This window comes from Eulemur rufifrons, chromosome 6 (assembly GCF_041146395.1).
Source record: "Eulemur rufifrons isolate Redbay chromosome 6, OSU_ERuf_1, whole genome shotgun sequence".
In the NCBI taxonomy this organism is placed as follows: Eukaryota; Metazoa; Chordata; class Mammalia; order Primates; family Lemuridae; genus Eulemur; species Eulemur rufifrons.
In genome coordinates, this window is record NC_090988.1 from 96441951 (window position 1) to 96462530 (window position 20580).

General features: G+C 40.7%; 2 protein-coding genes and 1 non-coding gene across 4 annotated transcripts in view; 2 read left to right on the plus strand and 1 right to left on the minus strand.

Annotated features, from left to right (window-relative positions):
• The window catches only part of LOC138384600 (steroid transmembrane transporter SLC22A24-like), a 38383-nt gene extending 35957 nt beyond the window's left edge, over positions 1–2426 (minus strand). For both annotated transcript variants that reach the window (XM_069470147.1, XM_069470149.1), the window contains exons 1-2: positions 2025–2426; positions 973–1076 (exon numbers count right to left, since the gene is read on the minus strand). In XM_069470147.1, coding sequence (XP_069326248.1) covers positions 973–1076; positions 2025–2426 — 506 coding nt within the window. The remainder of the gene's footprint in view (positions 1–972; positions 1077–2024) is intronic.
• A 429-nt stretch (positions 2427–2855) lies between these two features.
• LOC138385535 (U6 spliceosomal RNA) lies at positions 2856–2962 on the plus strand. Its single transcript, XR_011233768.1, has one exon. It is a non-coding gene; the product is annotated as a U6 spliceosomal RNA (small nuclear RNA).
• Positions 2963–11993: 9031 nt separating this feature from the next.
• LOC138385023 (steroid transmembrane transporter SLC22A24-like) lies at positions 11994–14302 on the plus strand. The gene is made up of 3 exons (XM_069470658.1): positions 11994–12395; positions 13087–13190; positions 14203–14302. Exons 1-3 carry the CDS (start codon positions 11994–11996, stop codon positions 14300–14302), a joined length of 606 nt encoding a protein of 201 aa, XP_069326759.1.
• The last annotated feature ends 6278 nt before the right edge of the window (positions 14303–20580 follow it).

The window sequence follows — 20580 nt, forward strand, 5'->3', positions numbered from 1 at the left end:
AAAAAGTGCACATATCAAATGCATACAAGTTTAATGATTTTCACAAGATAAATGTACCAATTTAACCAGTTCTAGATAAGAAATAGAACATCGCTCTCACACAAGAAGTCCATGTCATGCCTTCTCCTAGTCTACTCCCACCAAACATATCAAATATTATTACTTTACCACCATAGATTACTTTAACTGTTTTGATCTTTATAAAAATTAAAATCACACACTATGCAATCCCATGTCATATAACCTTTCCTTCATGTTGTTGCATGAGGCAATAATTTGTTCTCTCTCATTGCTGAATGGAAATTTATATGAATATACCACAATTTATTTTTTTCCATCTACTGTTGATAGATATTAACCTAGACCTGTGATCTAAGAAAGATTAATTCTCTCACATTTTTCATTAGACTGCTTCATTCATTCATTCAATGATTTATTCTGTTATTTGAATTAGTGATACAGATTTTATAACCGTCACACTCACAGCACGTGAGGACTTACACTGCAGGCATGAAATGATGACCAGTCTAATAGTGTCCATAATCATTTACTTCACAAGTCTAGGTGGTTCATATCATTGCCAAGGCCAAAAACACCGCTTCAGATATTTGTGCTTTCAAACATGCAGCTACTTTCTTTCTCAAAACCCCAGTATTCAACTACCTCCTACTCAAGAACCTCAAATTTTGTAATCTGCTCTGAAAATCCCCTCCTGAAACTTTGTTGAAACTTATTTAGATTTTTTTAATGTACTCCTTTATGCAGTACAATGAACAGATTTATTATACCAAACTATAATTTCCAGTTCACTTATCAAACACTCTTACTCAGCTGGAGCTCCCTGGAGTCAGAAATAGAGGTCAGCACATACCACAATGCAAAGTACACAGAGAGCTCAGCACATATTTCTAAAATAAAGGAATGAATATATCATCTGATAAACACCCCAAAAGAAAGTGAGGTGACACTCACCTGTCTGAAAGATAGCCGTATATCAGACTTCCCAGAAGCGACCCAGCCATAAATAGGAACTGAACCACTGATTTTTGTGACTCAGATTCACATACCAGGTCCCACTGGAAGAGAAGGAAAACAGCACGGCAGAGTTGGAGAACAGTTTGAGCCCTTTAGTGGAAACTGACTCCAAAGTCCTACATAGGATGTGCACGACCCTCTGCTATGAGGGCCCTGCCCCCATCTCCAGCTTCAGCTACAGCCACTGTCCTCTGCTGGCCACACTCTGAAAATACTGAACTTACTTCAACCCTTCAAAAGCAGCTGGGTCTTGCTCTCCCCTCATAACCTTTCCAACAGCCTGTATCCATGAGACTACATGTCTTTATTCATTTTCTCTTCATACCACCAACTCCTTATATTGCATTTACTGATATACATTCTTTGGGTATATGATTGAAAAATTGCAGAGAACAAAAATAAAATATTTCTTTTACCAAAATTTAAAAAACTCTATGCAAAAACCTTGTAATTTTTCTAGGAAGGCCACCCTCATCATGTAGGTAGCATAAGGTCCCTGCCTTTGGCTTCCCTTCACTGTGAATTCAACTAGCACAATAACTCTCATCTTTGGTCACATATTGAATCACTTGAAGAGCTTCAAACATCCTGGTGCCTGGGTCCTGTGTTAAGAGGTTCTGGTTTACTTGCTCTGCATATCAGTTTTGCAATGAGTATTGAAAACCACTGACCTAGCATAAGATTTGCCTAAGACTATTTCAATTATTTTAAAAATCATATCCTGAAATTTAAAAAAAAAAAATTATAGGCCTTTCTCACTAGATTTAATGATATAATAGCAGGTTTATGTTTAGTTTGTTCAATTCATTAGCTTTAATACTTGTACACTTGACTGCATTGTAGTGTACATAAACAATTGCTGCCTGCCGAAGGAATGAAGAAAGGGCTGACTTTAGTAACCACATGGGGACTAAATGTGTAAAGCAATTGCATTCTCTGTGTTACCTCCAAACACTTCGGTCACATAAGGAGAACACGAGGCTTCTTACCTCAGTCACAGTGGAGGAGAGGAAGGAGCTTCGGTCATACACCCAGCCGTCCACACAGGGCTCCGTGTCTGGCTCGCTCATGTTTGAGAAGGTCCCGTTCAGGTGAAGGAGCTGCCACTGGGGATGGACAAAGCGACGACACTTCTCTGGCCTCAGGTTGGAGTCCAGTGGGATGGTGATTCTCAGGAGAATGTCTTGGCTGGGGGTCCCGGTGTCATTGTGAGAGACAGTGTCATTGTCCAGGATGTGGACCCAGCAGCGATGACCAGGGACGGCTGCGGTGAAGTTCTCCAATAGTATATGAGGGTACAGCAAGATGTTTATAATACACAAGAAAGCCAGCTGAAAAATCTGGAATCTCCCCAGGCCACCAACTCGATCCAGGAGCATATCAAAGGCCATCAAGGCTGAACAGGTGATCCCCAAGTGGAAGCACAGTGGCCTTATGGAGATCAGATCAGAAGGAGAAAAGATTCCGTTCCACTAAGCACAGTAATCCCGTGTTGATCCTGACACCACTTTCTTCTCAATGGGTCTGGTCACACCACTGTAGCTGAGCAGCAGAAGTTTCCCAAAGGCCTTTGAGTTTAGGCAGCTAGAAAGTTTCAGTGAAGTTACAGATATAATAATTTGTCAAAGAGCCCTTTAGCTGTGGACAACTGAACCTGCTTAAAGGACTCCTCTGTGAAGGATACTGACCTCTGAACTTCCTGAGAAGCCAACAGTGGACTTTCAGGTAGCTGAAATCTCTGCAAGACCTAAAATATACCTTTTCAGTGGGCTGCCATTCTTTTCAGGAAAGGGATATTGGAGACTTAAAAGCAAACTGCTGTGCTCACTTTGGCAGCACATATACTAAAATTGGAACGATACAGAGAAGATTAGCATGGCCCCTGAGCAAGGATGACACGAAATAAAAAAACAAACAAACAAAAAAAAAAAAAAACTGCTTTATGATGTTTTGTGCAAAGAACAGAGACCACAGCTTTTTCTTGGAAAGGGCTGAAGTTTGACCAAAAGTTAATGAAAATTAGTTATTCTTAGTTAAAGTAAAACAAAGTGGAATGTTGGATGAAAATGTTGGCTTTTGGTAACTAAAGTTTTGCTTCAGTTCAAATCATACGATTGACAGTTATTTCAAAGTGTTTGAAGTGGCAAATGAGCATAATATGCAGAGAGGATGGAAATAGTGCTTTTTATTCAGAGATGGGGTCTCACTTTATTGTCCAGTCTGTTGCCTTGCATGGAGTACAATGGCACTATCATACCTCACTGTAATTCCCAGTCCTAGCCTCCATGGGTTGTCCTGTCATGCAGCATTCTGAGTAGCTGGGACTACAGGTGCAAGGTAGCATGTCTGACTAATTTTCAAATATTTTGTAGAGACAGGGTCTTTGTGTGTTGCCAAGGCCGGTCTCGAATTCCTGGCTTCAAGTGATCTTCCATGCTCAGCATCCCAAAGTGCTGGGATAATAGGTATGAGCCACCGTGCCTGGTCAGGAGATAGCACTTTACGTAATAATAGATTATTTCACTAGATTTATTGATTCATTCAAATAACATTTGGGACTTTTTGCTGCTACAGCTATGAAAAGCAATGCTATTTATTTATATATTTCATATCTGTATCTATAAGTTTATAAATAAAACGTGAGGTCAATGTGACAAGGTCTCATATTCTAGTTAACAAGAGACAGCTACACAAGAAATGATATTAGAATGTCATAAGATAAGTATAAGGAAGATACACTGTGTGCCGTGGAAGAATTAAAGAAAAAATGTTTTATCATTCCTAGGTAGATGCAGTGAAGAAGGTCAGTCACCCCTGTAGAAATTAACTTTTGCCTACTCTGGAAGGAAGATTCTAGAGACAATGAAGCAGTGAATGAAGAATGGAAAAGAGAAAATTTCTGCCTGAGAGGACAATACGTACACAATTACGGTAAAAGGCCATGGCATTAATTGTGCACCTACACGATGTTCAAGTGCTAGAAACTAAAGAACATATAGGTTAGTAATGGGAGAAGATAGTTTAATTTTTTAAAAACCCTCAAATAAAGCCTCTAGAATTTATTCTGTAGAGTGTCTTATTCTGGAATTTGAAATTTGTGACCTATGGAACGTCTTAAAATGAAGACTCCTGTCCAGCCTGCAAAGATTCTCTTTCAGGAAATGACTTAGATGGATCAGTTCCGAAGGAGAGAGCTAAGAACCACCGGGTGCCACTGTGCAGTGTTGGGAAGGGTAATGTCTTAGTTCCCTAGAGCTGCCAGAACAAAGTACCGCAGACTGGGCCACTTGAAAACAGAAATTCATTTTCTCACAGTTGTGGAGACCAGAAGTCCAAAATCAAGGTGTCAACAGGTTTGATTTCTTCCATGGCCTTTCTCTTTGGCTTGCAGATGGCTGCTCTCCTGCCACACCCTCATGTGCCCTTTCCTCTATGCATGTGCTTCCCTGGTGTCTCCTCATCTTCTTACGAGGACACCAGTCATATGGGATTAGGATCCTACTCACGGGGCCTCATTTTAACTTATCCCCAAATACAGTTATATATAGGAATTTTGGAGGGACACAATTTGACCCATAATGGGGTTATACAATCAGATTTCTATTTTACTAAAGTTACTGAGGCTATATAGAGATAGTGAGACGTGAATCTTCCAGCAAGGCAAACCGTTCAGAGTCATGTGAGTAAAATGATATAAATAATAATAATTACAGCTGACTATTCTCTGAGTCAATACAGTTATAAGCAGGTTTATTGTGTTCCTTCCTTTAGCTCTCACCCTTATCGTCTACTTTTCACCACTGAGAAACAGAGGCCTAGGAACATTAAACAACTTGCCAGGAAATATAGAGAGTGTAAGTGATAGACCCAGAATGTGGACCAAGGTGGTCTAACTCCAAAGACAAGTCTGTTACTCACTCTAATTGACTAATTTTCTTCTCATAAATTCGATGATTGATTTCATGCTGAGAAATAATAAAGGTATATCTAGAGTCAGAATGGCTGGGAGAGAATAAGCTGAAATCATTGTGCCCATCTCCCAAATCTCCCAGGAAACAGAAAATTTAAGGAGAAGAAGTTAGTAATTACCATGGTGACCCCGTGTAGAAACATGGAATGGAAATTAATGCTCCGTAGACCAAACAGTAATTCATCCCTAGAGAAATGGGGAAGTGAAGGTGCATGCAGAGAAAAAAGTATTGATAATGGCGATCATGATCACTAGTGACATATTGGTACTTCTTATGTGCCAAGCACTGGGGAGGTGCCTTTTGTGCTTCTGTCGTTTATTCCTCACAATGATCCTGTGAGATGGGTATTACTTCTCTTGGTTTACAGGGAAAAGGTAAGAGGGGGATGTCTTATAAGGTGCTCTGCTTAGTTGACTGGGATAGTAAGATGTGAACATGGTATAAACCCTAATAAAACCTAGCAGGAAAGACTAGGCTAGTGGCCAAGGACAAACAAGGTAATTAGGAAACTATGCATAGTCATACAAACTCCCACCTGCAAAATTCTCACTCCATCGAGGCTTCTTTAATTTCATAGACTCTATGATTATTTGTAGGACAAAAGAAGCCCAGGCACTTTAGTATGAGTGTGAGAAGTTTATGTTTTATCCAAATGGAGGAGCAGTGAGAACCACTTGCTCTCTTGCTGGGGTTGAATTCCCACTGGGCTCCACCACTGCTCTCTCTCTGGGTTTTCTGCCTATGGGCTCTTACAAATAGCATCTACCGATCTTGCCTTTCCTCCCACCGTTACTGGCTATTTTGCTGGCTTGATCTAAGTTTCTATCATAAGATGTTTTCATTGATTTGCTACTGAGCTCAGCTGTTTCCTTTGGTCTCATTGACACTTTTCAATATTACAAGCAGGCAAAAGTTGTATTCACATGCATGTTTGCTTAGTGAAGACAAACTGTACAGAAGCACTAGAGACGCATCAGTAAGGCAGGACTGCTGAAAAACCAAGGCCTCCTCAGCAGGCCTCCTCAGCAACCTCCACAGAAAGACGCCCCAGGAAGATCTGACCCTCATGCCTGAACACACCTCCCAGCCCATCAGTTGGGAATCAGCACCTTTCCCACCTTTGGGAGAGGCAAGGAAGCCCAGGACACAGGCAAAATAATTCCGTAGTGTTAGATATGCTCCATCCAACAATCGCCAAACTCCTGACAAGGAAACAGACAGTTATGTCTTCCAATTTCAAAAACAAAAACCAAAATAAACTTGTGATGACCCCCCCGACCCCACCCCCCCCTCCACCCCCGCCTCAGCCACTGCTGTATTAACTGAGAACATTGACAGGAAAAAGTCCCTTCTCATTTTCTTCCCTTCCCTTCCATTTACATTTTAACGCTATCCTATCAGGTATTCATCACGAAATTTGTGCTTGATAAAGAAGGTCCCAATGTTCCCCCCCTTTTCATATTCAAATGTTCATCCATTACAGTTGACAGATTCCTCTTCCTAGAAATCCTTTTCTTATTTGGCCTCTGAGACACTTCTCTATTTTTGTTTAACTAGTTCATTCTTTTTTTTTTTTTTTTTTTTTTGGCACAGTCTCTCTCTGTTGCCTGGGCTAGAGTGCCGTGGCATCAGCCTAGCTCACAGCAACCTCAAACTCTTGGGCTTAAGCGGTCCTTCTGCCTCAGCCTCCTGAGTAGCTGGGACTATGGCATGCGTCACCATGCCCAGCTAATTTTTTCTATATATTTTTAGCTGTCCAGCTAATTTCTTTCTATTTTTAGTAGAGACGGAGTCTCGCTCTTGCTCAGGCTGGTCTCAAACTCCTGACCTCGAGTGATCCTCCCACCTCGGCCTCCCAGACTGCTAGGATTACAGGCATGAGCCACCACGCCCACGCGGCCACTAGTTAATTCTTGACTGCACTTCTGTCTTCTGTGCTGACTCTTCAAAGAGTCCCTACATTAAGACCATAGCATTAAGGTTGTTGTAATCCATCACAAGGCATCCTATATTTTATTTTTTCGGATTTCAGAACAGCAAATATTAGACCACCTAATGAAGCAATTTGTTTCCTGGAACTTTACAACATGAATTGAGACCTTTGAACGGTATAGCCAATTTGACTCTGGCCAGTGTAAAATTGATTATTTAGACCCCTTTTCACCTTCAAAATGATCAGTGATGTATCTTGACTACAAGAAACCATATTTTAGATAAGAATTTCTCTGTCTTATTTTCCTGACCTCAGCCAAAACAGCTGAGGGCATAGAGAGTATATGGTCCACCAAAACAAGATCCTTGATAAGTACTTCATTGAGCCAAGGAACACAAAAGGCAGCAAAGGAGGTGTGGAAGTGGGCTCATGACCGTGAGATCCACTGGTTTTATTGCACACTCCACCAGCCAGAAGGAGCCAGTCTTACAAAGCAATGGAACAGCCTTGTGAAAGTACATCTGAGGAGCCAGTTTGGAGAGAATACTCTGCAAAGAAGGGAAACTATTTTCCAGGATGCAGCATTCATTCTAAATCAATGGCCACTGTATAGACCTTTATCAGAATCAATGATTCTGGAGACAAAATGGCAGAAGCTGAAATGGCCCCATTTACCAAACCCAGGGCTCCGCTTTCTTCCTGTTCCTGCAGATCAAAGCTTTGTGAGTAAAGAGGTCCTTGTATCCAGAATGGAAACAATTGCCCAGGAGAAACAGAGAAAGCATCAAATATTAAACTATGCTAAAAGGCCAGCAGTCATAGAACGAAGTTGCCAACCTGACTGGATTAAGAAATCTTGATCATCAGCAGGAGATGAGGCTGCTATTTCTAGTTACCTACATAAGTTTTCTCTGCCATTGGTGTTTCACTGGAGCATTTCTTGTTAATTTCCTACCTGGTTTTGATGATAAAGGGGCATGAGAAGTAGCCAGGACCTGAAAAAGGAACGGGATGTAGGGCTTCTGAGCCATCAGAGATTACGTTGCTCTTCTTGTGTAACACCTATACTTAGAGTGTAAGGGGAATGTAGGATGAGTTGTAGCAGAGCTAGATGAGTAACTCCTGTAACACTGATGTCATCTGTGATGCTGGCATCCTCAGTTCATCAGACTAACTTTCTCTTGTAAGTTTTCCCTTATGGTTCTGTTCTCTGGTGAGATCAAAATATACAAATCACATGCAACAGTTCACACAAGACAGGAACTGTAGTCGAAGCTATAGTACATCAACTCAATCCTCTTTCAGAACTGAGATGCTAATTCCGCCAACTGCTAGGAATTTTGACAGATGATGGCTCATAGCTGGATTCTATCCTTGGGGGAATTCTCCTTGGATAAAGAGAGTCCTCAAATTTACAAGGCACTCTCCTGAGGTGTAGCCTGTATCCAATGACTGGTCAATGTAGAGTTATGAGGGTTCCTTCTGTGGCTCAATTCCAGACTTCTCTGAAGGACCATCCCAGCATCACATCTTCCCATGGAATGGTTTGTGGCCTGTTTTGCAATTATATTATTATTATTATTTTATTTTTTTGAGACAGAGTCTCACTCTGTTGCCCAGGCTAGAGTGCCATGGCATCAGCCTCGCTCACAGCAACCTCAAACTCCTAGGCTCAAGCAATCCTCCTGCCTCAGCCTCCCGAGTAGCTGGGACTACAGGCATACGCCATCATGCCTGGTTAATTTTTTCTATATATTTTTAGTTGTCCAGTTAATTTCTTTTTTTTTTTTTGAGACAGAGTCTCACTTTGTTGCCCAGGCTAGAGTGAGTGCCGTGGCGTCAGCCTAGCTCACAGCAACCTCAAACTCCTGGGCTCAAGCGATCCTCCTGCCTCAGCCTCCCAAGTAGCTGGGACTACAGGCATGCGCCACTATGCCCGGCTAATTTTTTTCTATATATATATATTTAGTTGTCCACATAATTTCTTTCTATTTTTAGTAGAGACGGGGTCTCACTCTTGCTCAGGCTGGTCTCGAACTCCTGACCTTGAGCGATCCACCCGCCTCGGCCTCCCAGAGTGCTAGGATTACAGGTGTGAGCCACTGCACCCGGCCATATATATATATTTTAAATTAACTATTATATGAAACAGCCTCAGGCAAGTTCTTTAGGATGTAATCCAGGAGAAGGAATTGGCATCGTAGGAAATGAGAACTCCATGTGTGTTATTGCCCCTGAAGACCTTCCAGTGAGACAAGATGTGGAGGTGCAAAACATAGATATTGATGATTCTGGCACCCCCGTGCAGGCCTAGGCTAATGTGGGGGTTTTTGTCATAGTTTTTTACAAAAAAGCTTACAAAATAAAAAGCAGAAAAATCAAATAGAAAAAAGCTTATTGAATAAAGCTGTAAAGAAAGAAAATGTTTTTGTACAGCTATGCAATGTGTTTTTTAAGGTAAATGTTATTACAAAAGAGTCAAAAGGTTTAAAAAGTTAAAAGTTTATGAAGTTTGAGCGAATAGACAACCTACAGAATGGGAGAAAATATTTGCATGCTGTACATCCGGTAAAGGGCTGATAACTAGAATTCACTCACAGCTCCCAGGAATGCTGGAGGACCCTCTGACTCCCCCATCTTTATAAACTATACTTTCGTCTCTGTCTGCTTTTATTTCTATATTCTCTATTTTCTATTTCTATTATTTCCATATCACTTGTGACAACACCTGCCAAATGGACCCAATTTTGCTGGGAGTGTAGCTAACTCCCCACACTCATTAAAAAGTGGGCAAAGGGCATGAACAGACACTTTCAAAAGAAGATAGACTTATGACCAACAAACATGAAAAAATGCTCAACATCTCTAATCATCAGGGAAATGCAAATCAAAACCACAATGAGATAGCACTTAACTCCAGTGAGAATGGCTTTTAGTAAAAAGTCCTAAAACAACAAATGTTGGCAAGGATGTGGAGACATAGGAACATTCTTACACTGCTGGTGGGACTGCAAACTATTAACGGTAAACCTCTATGGAAAGTATACAGAGATACCTCAAAGAACTAAGGGTAGAACTACCCTTTGATCCAGCAACCCCACTACTGGGTATCTACCCAAAGGAAAAAAAGACATTCTATGAAAAAGATATCTGTACTCAAATGTTTATAGCAGCACAATTCACAATTGCAAAGATGTGGAAACAACCCCAGTGCCTATCAATATGTGAATGGATTAATAAAATGTGTTATATGCATGCCATGGAGTATTACTCAGGCATAAAAAAAATGGTGAACTATCTATTGTATTATCCTGGATGGAGCTGGAGGACATTCTTCTAAGTGAAGTATCACAAAAATGGAAAAACAAACACCACATGTACTCACCATTAAAGTGGTACTAATCGACCAACACTAATGTGCACATACGGGAAGTATCATTCATAGGGTGTCAGGCAGGTGGGAGGGGGAGAAGGGGATGGGTATACTCGGACCTAACCGGTGCATTGTGCACTGTCTGGTGGGTGGGCATGCTTGTAGTTCTCTGACTCAGGCAGTGCAAATGCAATTTATGTAACCAAAGCCTTTGTACCCTCGTAATACTCTGAAATTTAAAAAAAAGTTTATAAAGTTAATAGGTTACAGTGAGCTCAGGTTAATTTATTATTGAAGAAAAAAAATTTTATAAATTCAGTGTAGCCTAAGTGTACAGTGTTTATAAAGTCTATATTATTGTTAAATTTTTAAAAGATTTCACTGTAAACTGCTAAAATTATCTCAGCAAGATATATCTCTTTGACTTTAATAAAAAAAAAAGCAAACTACCTGATACCCAAAGGTCCTGAGGCCTTCACATTCACTCACCACTCACTCACTGACACACCCAGCGCAAGCTCCTGTCCTGCAAGCTCCATTCACTGTTAGTGCCCTGTACCGGTGGACCATTTTCTATTTTTCAGACTGTATTTTTACTGTACTGTTTCTATGTTTAGATATGTTTGGATACTCAAACACTTACCATTGTGTTAAAATTGCCTACAGTATTCAGTACAGTAACATGCTGTACAGGTTTGTAGCCTGGGAGAAATAGGCTGTACCATATAGCCTACGTGTGTAGTCAGCTGTACCATCTAGGTTTGTGTAAGTGCACTCTATAGTTGCACAGTGACAAAATTGCCTAATGATGCATTTCTCAAAAATTATCACTGTCGTTAAGCAGCGTGTGACTGTGTATATTTTATGATATCAGAGTGTGATTATTTATGTACCTCTCCCTTACTCACTATAAGAACCTTCAAGATCTTATCTTACATTTACTGTATTCCTGAAAGTAGCACAGAAAACATCCTCACAAATGCCAGGTGAATGAATCTACAAGCCTAGAAAATTAACCTCTGCACGAGTTCACCACGGCTCGCTGTTCCCCCCGTCCCTACCCTCACTTCTCCCATGTCAAGTCACTTGTGTTCAAAGTGATTTTCTGGTGTGATTGGACCTGAAGCAGAGAGTCAGCTGTCAAAAGGGAAGAATTATACTGTTATTTCAATTGCTTCAATTTACTTCAAGCTTGTTTTCACTAATTTCGTAAATCAAAATTCAGCACTATACAAGGAAAGCACTTACTTTCAGTACTTTCCACAGGAAAATTTAAAAAGCACTTTGACTCTCAACAAAGTACATATATTGAAAAAAACTCCAAGCCATGTGACAGGTTTGTTTACAGAGAATGTGGAGATAAAAGTCCAATTTTTTTATGTGCACTGACAACATAAATTTTACAAAAGTAGAAATTTAAACAAATTTCATTGTAAATGGCTGGAAGTATCTCAGCAGAATATTTTTCTGTGACTTTAATAGAAACAGCTAATTACCTGATGCCCAAATAATGTGTGTGACGGTCTTCCACAGTTCTGCTGCACAGGTGAGGCAGGGCCCACTGGGGAGAAGGTAGGGCAGGATCAACACACACCTGGTGTGGAAGGAAACATTTTCTCTCTTTGGACTTACCTAGATGCAGTAATTTAGACTCCTCTTGGGGATAATCTGTTCAGCCTCAATGGCCTTTCAGGAACTCCTGGATCAAGTTGGAGTCCTCGGGAGATTTCAGATACTTCACATGGTTTTTCATATAATTTCTGGCCTTATAATTTGGTCTCATATTTTATTGGAGAACTTCACTGCAGCCATCCCTGGTCTTCACTGCTGGGTCCACATCCTGGACAATGACATTGTCTCTCACAGTGACACTGGGAACCCCAGCCAAGACGTCCTCCTGAGAATCACCATCCCACTGGACTCCAACCTGAGGCCGGAGAAGTCTCGTCCCTTCGTCCATCCCCAGTGGCAGCTCCTTCACCTGAACGGGACCTTCTCAAGCATGAGTGAGCCAGACACGGAGCCCTGTGTGCACGGCTGGGTGTATGACCGAAGCTCCTTCCTCTCCACCACTGTGACTGAGGTAAGAAGCCCTACTTTTTTCTCATGAGTACATGACCTGGTTGTTTAGAAGTAACACAAGTACACATGCTTCAAGCCTGTATTCAGTAGGTGTAGGTGCTTAGTCTTCATTCTTTCAGCAAACATTAATTTCTTCTCTATTAAATGTTAGACACCTGCACATTTAAGGAGGCTAATGAATTCAAAAGTAGACATGATTCTGCTATCCCAGTGCTTTCATTCTTTGGAAGACCAAAGTTTAAGCAATTCACATATTTTCTTATAAATGTTATGGTAAGGCAGTTGGTGGTTGCAAATTAGAAACATCTAGAAGGTTGATCAAAACCTCCATGCCCAGACTATACCCAGAGAGCTGTAATAGGAGGAGGTCTGCAATGATATTTAGGATTCAGAACATTTGTAAATGTTCTCAAATGATTGCACGCTGAGGCCAAGTTTGAGAACCATTTAGTGTGGAGTGAAAGCAGCCATTACTATAACCCACAGGTTCAGGGGAAGCTTCCAAAGGAAAGTTACGTTTAAGCTGAGACTTGAATGGTAAAGTCAGAGAATGCAGAAAAGGGAAGCTGGAGAAGAAGATCCAGGGGCCTGATACAATGAAACTTTCAGTTCACATTAAGGAGTTTTGATCAGGTTCCTCTTAGTTACAGGCTAGCGTGAAGCTCTACTACGCTGGATTTTATTTCTTCCAGTGGGACCTGGTATGTGGATCTCTGTCACTGAATTCTGTGGCTAGATTCCCATTCATGGCTGGTGTGGTTGTGGGAAGTATTGTACATGGCCATTTATCAGACAGGTGAGTGTCTCTGTTTCACAGTTCTCTTCAGTAGCGGGTATTTCCTTCAGCTTATGGATCTGTTATTCATTAAAGAAATATTTATTGTAACTCACACTGTCCTGGAGCTACCTTGGGCCTCAGGAATCTAGAAACACAAATGGAAAATGACAGTCTGTGTGGCAAGGGTTAGTTTGTCAGCACTGAGTGCTGTGTACAAGACACAGAAATGATGTCTCCATTAGACCTGGGGGCAATTGAGACCAGGGTTTGAAAATGTGGTGCCATAACATGTGTTTTAGAAATATGAAAATAGTTACTGTCTCCTTTTTCTGCTGCTATAACAAAATATCACAGACTGGGTAATTTTCTAGGAAAAGAAGTCTTCACAATTGCAAAGATGTGGAAACAACTCAATTCAGTCTGTTCACACTGTTTATGTGAAGACACCTAACACTCGAATGTCTATTGCAGCACAAGTCACAACTGCAAAGATGTGGAATCAACCCAAGTGCCCATCAATTCATGGTGGTTTAACAAAATATGGTATATGCATATCCTGGAGTACTACTCGGCTATGAAAAAGGATGAATTAATGTCTTTTGCAGCAATTTGAAGGAAATGGAGACCATTATCATAAGCCAAGTATCTCAAGAATGGAAAAACAAATACCACATGTACTCTCTAATAAATTCGAACTAACCACTGGGCACACATGTGCACAGAGGGAAGTAAAAGTCTTTGGAGGAGCTCTAAAAATGGCTGATTAGCGGTGACCTCCTGGCTCTCTGCTCCCAGAGTAGGAGGTGAAGAGCTCGGACAGCTACACATGAGTGTATTGCTCCCCTATAAGAACAGCGTTGTGACTCTGCAGAGAAGCAGCATGAGACAAGCAGCACGGGAAAAAAAAAAAAAAGAGGTGAATGGGAGATACAATCACAAAGACTGGAGAGTGAGAGACACACAATAGGGAATAGAGCATGGGATGGCTATAGCCGCCCAGCCATCCAGGGCAGTGTGATCTGGCCCACAGGAGGACCTTGGCTGACCAGCAGCTCTGGCCTGCCTATGTGGAACCTGGGCTGCAACTGGGCATCAGCAGTCTCCATGCTGGTGGAACAGCCCCCATATAGGTGTCTCTGCCCCCAAAATCCCCAGAGCAAGCTCTGAAGCTCTTGCTGTGCCCTAGTCTGAAGCTCTACCCCTATAGCTCAAGGGCCCCTGCCATGCCTGTGACTCCACCCTTGAGACACCAGAGTTGTGCCTGGACCACAATACCCCACTACTGAGTCCCCACCACTATCACTGTGGTGCCAGAACCTCCCTGAGGCCCAAAACTTCACTCAGGACCGGCCAGCCCTGAGCAACTGTCACTCATGGACTTGATTCAAGAGAGTCCCCAACGAAGGAGAACAGGTGCTCTGCATTCCTATTAACCCAAAGCCAAGAGAAGAGGAGCCAGATGAGAAGAAACCAGCAAAAGAACCCTGGCAACATGAGAAAACAAATTAGTTTGACACCTGCAAGTGAACACAATGGAGATACAATAGTGGGCACCACCCACAAAGAAATTGCTGAAATGACAGAAATAGAATTCAGAATATGGATGGCAAATAAGATGCCTGGAATTGAAGAGAATGTTGAAAACCAACAAAAAGAAGGTAAAAATTTTTTCAGGAAATCAATGAAAAAAAGTCACTAGAGAGTTAGACCACATAAGAAAAGATATAATAGAACGTAAAGAAATGAAAGAATCATTCAGGGAATTTCAAAATGCAGTTGAAAACTTTAACAACAGGCTAAGCCAAGGAGAAGAAAGAATCTCAGAGCATGAAACCAAGGCTCTCAAGATAACCCAGTCGTTCAAAGAGGCAGAGAAGGGTATAAAAATGTCCGAGCAAGCACTGAGAGAGATACGGGACTATGTGAAGCAAACTAACATTTGAATTATAGGTATCCCTCAGGGTGAAGAAGAAAAGAGCTAAAAGCCTAGAAAAACCTATCTGAGGAAATTATTAAGAAAAACTTCCCACGCATTGCCAGAAATTCAGACATACAAATACAAGCAGGACATCGAACACCAGGAAGACTCAGCAAATAGGTCATCTCCAAGACACATAGTAATCAACCTGGCCAAAGTCAAAATGAAGGAGAAAATTCTGCAAACAGCAAGACAGAAGCATCAAATAACCTACAAAGGAGAACATATCAGGCTAACTGCAGACTTCTCAGTGGAAACCTTACAAGCCAGAGGGATTAGGGGCCCATCTTCAACCAATTTAAACTGGACAACTGCCAGTCTAAAATTTTGTATCCTGCAAAACTAAGTTTCACAATAGACAGAGAAAATAAATCCTTTCCAGTCAAGCAAACACTGAGGGAATTTGCCATGACCAGACCTGCTTTGCATGAAATACTTAGAACAACGCTATACACAGATCAGCACAACAGATACCCACCAGGATAAATTCACCTAACAAAACCCCCAAAATTCACAACTCCTATAAAACAATACAAGAGGTAAAACAAAACAATAAGGCACTACCCAACAGGATAAATAGATCAACATCGCACATATCAATGCTATCAAACAGTGTGAACAGACTGAATGCTCCTCTGAAAAGATATAGGCTGGCTGAATACATGAAGAAACACAACCCAAATATCTGCTGTCTCCAGGAAACACATCTAAATCATAAGGACACACACAGACTCAATGTGAAAGTTAGAATGACATTTATTTAAAAGTCCAAAAACAATAGATGCTAGGGCATGGATGTGAAAGAAAAAGGAACGCTTGTAACTGTTGGTGGGACTGCAAACTAGTACAACCTCTATGGAAAACAGTATGGAGCGTGAACCAGAGTTGCCAACAGACAAGAAGTCACTTGGAATCAAGATTCTTATCAAGCTACAAAAAAAGCCCCTTCCCCCTCAAAATGTTTTTTCCCAAGGAGAGGAGAATAAAGTGTATAGCCACAGAACTAAAAAAAAAAAAAAAGAAAGAAAGAAAGAAAGAAAAAAGAAAACAGTATGGAGACTCCTCAAAGAACTAAAAGTAGAACTACCATTCAATCCAGCAATCCCACTACTGGGCATCTACCCAAAGGAAAAGAAGACTTCATCAGAAAGACACCAGCACTCAAATGTTTATTGCAGCACAATTCACAGTTGGAAAAATGTGGAATCAACCCATGTGCCCATCAATTCTTGAATGGATTAATGAAATGTGATATATGCATACCATGGAGTACCACTCAGCCATAAAAAAGATGAATTAATAGCATTTGCAACAATCTAGATGGAACTGGAGACCATTCTTCTAAGTGAAGTATCTCAAGAATGGAAAAACAACCACATGTACTCACTGTTAAATTGGAACTAACTTATGAGCACACATGTTCACAGAGGGAAGTACAACTCAGTAGAAAGCAACCAGGGGGTAGGGGAGAGGAAGGGAGGGGAGTAAACCAACCTATTGGGTACTATGAACATTATTTGGCTGATGGGCGCACATATAGCCAGGACTAAAGCATTACAAAAATGATCCATGTAACCTAAAATATTTGTATTCCCTTAATATTTTGAAAAAAAAAAAAAAAGGTGGGATAACAGACGCTGGTAAGGATGTGGAGAAAGGGGAACCCTCATACACTGTCGGTAGGAATGTAAATTATTACAGCCACTATGGAAAACTATATAGATGTCCCTCAAAAAACTAAAAGTAGAACTACCACATGATCCAGCAATGCTGGGTACTTATCCAAAAGAAATAAAATCAGTATATCAAAGAAATATCTACACTTCCATGTTTTTTGCAGCACTGTTCACAATATCAAAGATAGGGAATCAACCCAACTGTCCATCAATGGATTACTGGATAAGGAAAAGGTAGTACATATGCACAATGGAATATTATTCAGCCGTAAAAAATAAAATCCTATCATTTGCAATAACATGTATGGAACTGGGGAACATTATGTTACATGAAATAAGCCAGATACAAAAAGACAGATATCACATGTTCTCACTCATATATGGGAGGTAAAAAAGATTTGAATTCATGGTTATAGAGAGCAGAATGATGGTCACCAGAGGCTGATAAGGGTAGTGGAGATGGGGGGGAATAAAGGGGATGTTTAATGGGTACAGAAATAGTTAGAATGAATAAGATCTAGTATTTGGTCGCATAATAATGTGACTGTAGTTAGCAGTAACTTACTGTATTAATATCTTTTAAAATAACTAAAGGAGTATAATTGGAGTGTTCCTAATACAAAGAAATTATAGATGCTTGAAGTGATGGATACCCCAATTACCCTAATTTGATCATTGCACATTGTATGCCTGTATCAAAACATCAATGTACCCCCATAAATACCTACTCTATGTACCCATAATAATTAAAAATAAAATTTAAAAAAATTTTTTAAAAAGGAATCATAATTTTTTATTGGAACATCTTCCTTAACTCCTTTTGATTGTATATATTCGTAGTACTCTTGTTGGTGGCCCATCTATTTTGCCCAAAGTACCGCTGTGTTTTATTAGCTATTGCCATAGGTTTCTTTGGGTCAGTCTTAGAACCATCATTTGTAAGCATATAAGAGACACCGGACTGGACAGAGGTAGAAGTCAAACAGTGATGCAATTTGTGGTTTTGAAAAGAAGTATATCCGCCCATAGTTTGATAATTCTCCCCTTAAAAATTATAGCATGATTTTCCTTACTTGAGTGTGGACTAGACTTAGAAACTCGCTTCTGTGTAACTCCACAAACCAGAAATGAGAGTGTGTGGATTTGGAGACTAAGTCATAAAAAGGTACTGTGGCTCTGTCTCTTGGCTTATTTACTCCTGAGCAAGTAAGATGCCATGTCATGAGAACATTCCCTGAGGAGAGACCCTTGTGGCAAGGAACAGAAGCCTCGTTCCAACAACAGCCAGAGGGGGAGCCAACGTGAATTAGATCCTCCAGCACTAGTAAATTCTTTAGGTAACTTCAACCCCTGCTAACACCTTCACTGCAGCATTGCAAAAGACCTTGAGCTAGAGGTATCCAGCTAAGTTGCTTCAGGATTCTTTACCCTCAGAAACTGTGTGAGGTAAACATTTATTGTATAAGCTTCTAGGTTTGGGGGTGATTTATTTTGCAGCAACAGATAATTCATATATATTTTGATACTGGGAGCAGAGTGCTGTCCTAACAAATATCTACACATGTGAAGTGGGTTTTGAAGTAGGCAGTGGTCTGAAACTAAAAACATTTTGATGAGAAAGTTATATAAAGCTTGAACGGTCTTGAAGAAACTATTTTTAGAAGCATTATGTGATTTTTAGGCAGCTGTGGGTGAAGCTTAAAGTGATGTGAAAAACATGCTGGCGGGAACTGGAAGAAAAGGCTTCTTGTTTAGTGACTCTTCCATACAGTATGATGAAAACAGAAAATATGCCTCACAAACTGGATGTTGTTGATACAGAGATTTCTTGGTAAAATGCTGAAAATGCAGCCTGGTTTCATCTTGCCGCTTAGAGTAAAATGTAAGAATAGAGAGATAAACTAAAAAAAGAAGTGTTAAACATGAAGAATCTGGAAGTTGCATGTTAAAAAAAATTCCTTGTTAAAATGTAATAGCAGAACAGTGATGCCCCAGATGATTACTCAGTCCAACAAAAGGCTCTCTAAAGATTTTAATGGTACGATTCTCAGATCTTTTCAATTAAAAAAAACAGTACTTTTAAGAAGCTTAAGGGAACTGTTTCTTGACAGAAGCATAACGAAGAGATGGGCTTATGTGAGAAGATTTTAAAATATTTTTTAAATATCTTTTGTTTAATGAGCGGACCTCCAATAAGATTCCCAGGAGACCCAGAAAATTTTTAATAGAATTGTATAAGGAGAAACCCTGCCACTTCAGATAGAAACTGACAGAGACATGAAAATGGACCATTCACAGGAAACAAAAATAGACCATTGGACCCCCAAATATTACTAACAAGAATCAGACCAAGAAAACTGTCTTTAGTCATATGTTCATTTTCATGAAAATGGAAGAATAACTTATAAGGCAGAATGAAGAGCCTAAAGGATGCAGCCAGGAGCTACACAGAACAACTTCTAGGGAAGATATGGATGAGTCTTAATCATGGAACCTGCAACATTTGCCCAGCTTGCTTTTAGAACTGCTATGGATCAGAGTCTTCTCTGTGCTTTGCATTTCCTCTCTTTGAATGGAGATGTCTATGGCCATCACTTTACTGAGTAATGAGGATAGAAATCTAATCTGCTTAGGTTGCAGGTCTACAGATAGAAAGGAACTGTGCTTGAGAGCTGTTTAAGCAAGTGCATAGGAGCAGTCTCATCCCCTCCTGGACCTGGTATTTGCTAAACAAATACCAACACCAAATCCCACCGTGCATCACTTCCAGCAGGAATTTTGTCAGTTGACAGCCCTTCAGCTTAGATGCTCCCCTGCACAAAAGTGAGGCAGCAGCCAAGTAAAGATGGCTGGAAAAGGCATGACTACAGACCCAAGCTTCTAAGGCCTCAAATAGGCCAAGAGAACCACAAAAGCTAAGAACTAATGACTTGAGTTTCAAGATCTCGAGGAGGGTGCACCCTAGTGGAACATGTTGTGAACTGCATCTTTGGGAAAAGCCCAAAACCACAGGTACCTCAGCAAGATGGCAGACAGACCAACAGTCACAGACCATTAGAGGACATTGCGACAGATGCAAGCATAGGTTAGAGGGTAGTGTTAGACTGGACTCTACCTCCCTCCTGTGTCACTTAGATACCATCCTTGGAGGAAAAAAAGAGAAGACAATACTTTGAAATGGCTAAATTTAAACCTGAAATGACTGAGTTTACCAATGCCATCTGCCATCACAATGGGGACTCGAAATAGAGGTGATGTTATATTTTTCGAAGTTATATTTTTGCACAGCCTAGTTACTTGGCATTCTGTCTGCTACATTTACATTGGTGAGTAAAATCCAAAACCCCAAAAAGGGAAATTGTTTTCATATTTCCCTGTAGCATTGCATTGATAATATAAGTGAAGGACAGGCAATATTATGGTTTTCTCTTGTGTGTGTGTCTCCTCCAGACTCTAAATTTCTCAAGGAGTGGTTTTTTTTGTTTTTATCTTTAAATCTCCAGATCTAACACAGTGCTCAGAAAATGGTAGGGGTAGTGGATACTGTTGTATGCTGCCCACAGATGTGGTGAGCTGCCTGCTCCCCACTGCCTTCAGGACTGAAGGATGAGTTCTTCCAGCTGCCAGAAGAGTTGATGGCTGAGGACCTCTCTGGGAGGCTCAGCCCCTCCGTCCTTGGCAGCCTGCATCCACAGACTAGTAAACGGAGGGGTGTGAAAGACTGGCCCTCTTGCCTCAGTTAGGACAACTCTGT